This window comes from Carlito syrichta, unplaced genomic scaffold (genome assembly GCF_000164805.1).
Source record: "Carlito syrichta isolate Samal-C Ts95f unplaced genomic scaffold, Tarsius_syrichta-2.0.1 Scaffold305773, whole genome shotgun sequence".
In the NCBI taxonomy this organism is placed as follows: Eukaryota; Metazoa; Chordata; class Mammalia; order Primates; family Tarsiidae; genus Carlito; species Carlito syrichta.
Genome location: NW_007249869.1, coordinates 281,177 through 281,965, shown reverse-complemented (window position 1 = coordinate 281,965; position 789 = coordinate 281,177). Strand labels below are relative to the sequence as shown.

Genomic DNA, 789 nt, shown 5'->3' with positions numbered 1-789 from the left:
AGCGAGGGGCGCATCGTAACCCCCCAAACCCACAGATGCATTCCCCCCGGATCCAATCTCCCCAACCGCCCCACAACTCTAGCTCTTCTGATCGGCGGCAGATTAGCAAAACAAGTGTCTCTTTCTCCCAATCCGGCTCCCAGGCCCCCCCAAACAGGAGCGGGAGCAGACCCCCGCGTCCCCCGTCCCCTCCCCGGCCGGCCTCTGCTTCCACCCTCCCCGAACACCAGCCTCCCTAAACATCACCGCCAGAGCTGGCGGAGCGGATATCCCTCTCTTCTCCGGGCGCTGGAACCCCCTCCACCCTCTCCAGGGTCTCCGGGACGGGCGCCCGAGCTCCGCGCCCAGGCGACAACTCCGCATCCCCCATGCGCGCCGGCCGGGGCCGCGTCCCCTTGGCGGCCGGCACTCACCGGGGAAGCACACGACATAATGGAGCACGGAACTGGTGATTTTCAGGAACAAAATCCACCAACACGGTTCCAGTAACCTCCGCATGTCCGAAAACGCACATCGAAAAGAGGAAAGCAGGGGGGTAAACTTGTTGAATAAGTTCGTGTCTCCGTGCGAGCCTCCGCTAAACCGGGGCGCTTCCCCGGCTCGCCCGCTCCACGGGCCCCCCGCGCTCGGCGGCCCGAGTCCCCTTGGAATCCGGGAAGCCGCCGAGCGCCCCCCGGAAAATCTCAAAAAGTGACCGGGAACGCGGAGCCACGCTGGGGACGAGCCTCACGGCGGAGATGGGCTGCCTTTCGTTCAAAAGGGAGGGAGCCGAGCGTGCAGGGCGATGAG

At 65.4% G+C, this 789-nt stretch overlaps 1 protein-coding gene across 1 annotated transcript in view; it reads right to left on the bottom strand.

The window, feature by feature from the left end:
* LOC103264935 (receptor-type tyrosine-protein phosphatase gamma-like) overlaps positions 1-613 on the bottom strand; it is a 713,831-nt gene extending 713,218 nt beyond the window's left edge. Inside the window, 1 exon segment of the mRNA XM_008062632.2 lies at positions 414-613. Within this exon segment, the coding sequence (XP_008060823.2) occupies positions 414-498 (85 nt within the window). The 5' untranslated portion in view covers positions 499-613.
* Between the last annotated feature and the right edge of the window lie 176 nt (positions 614-789).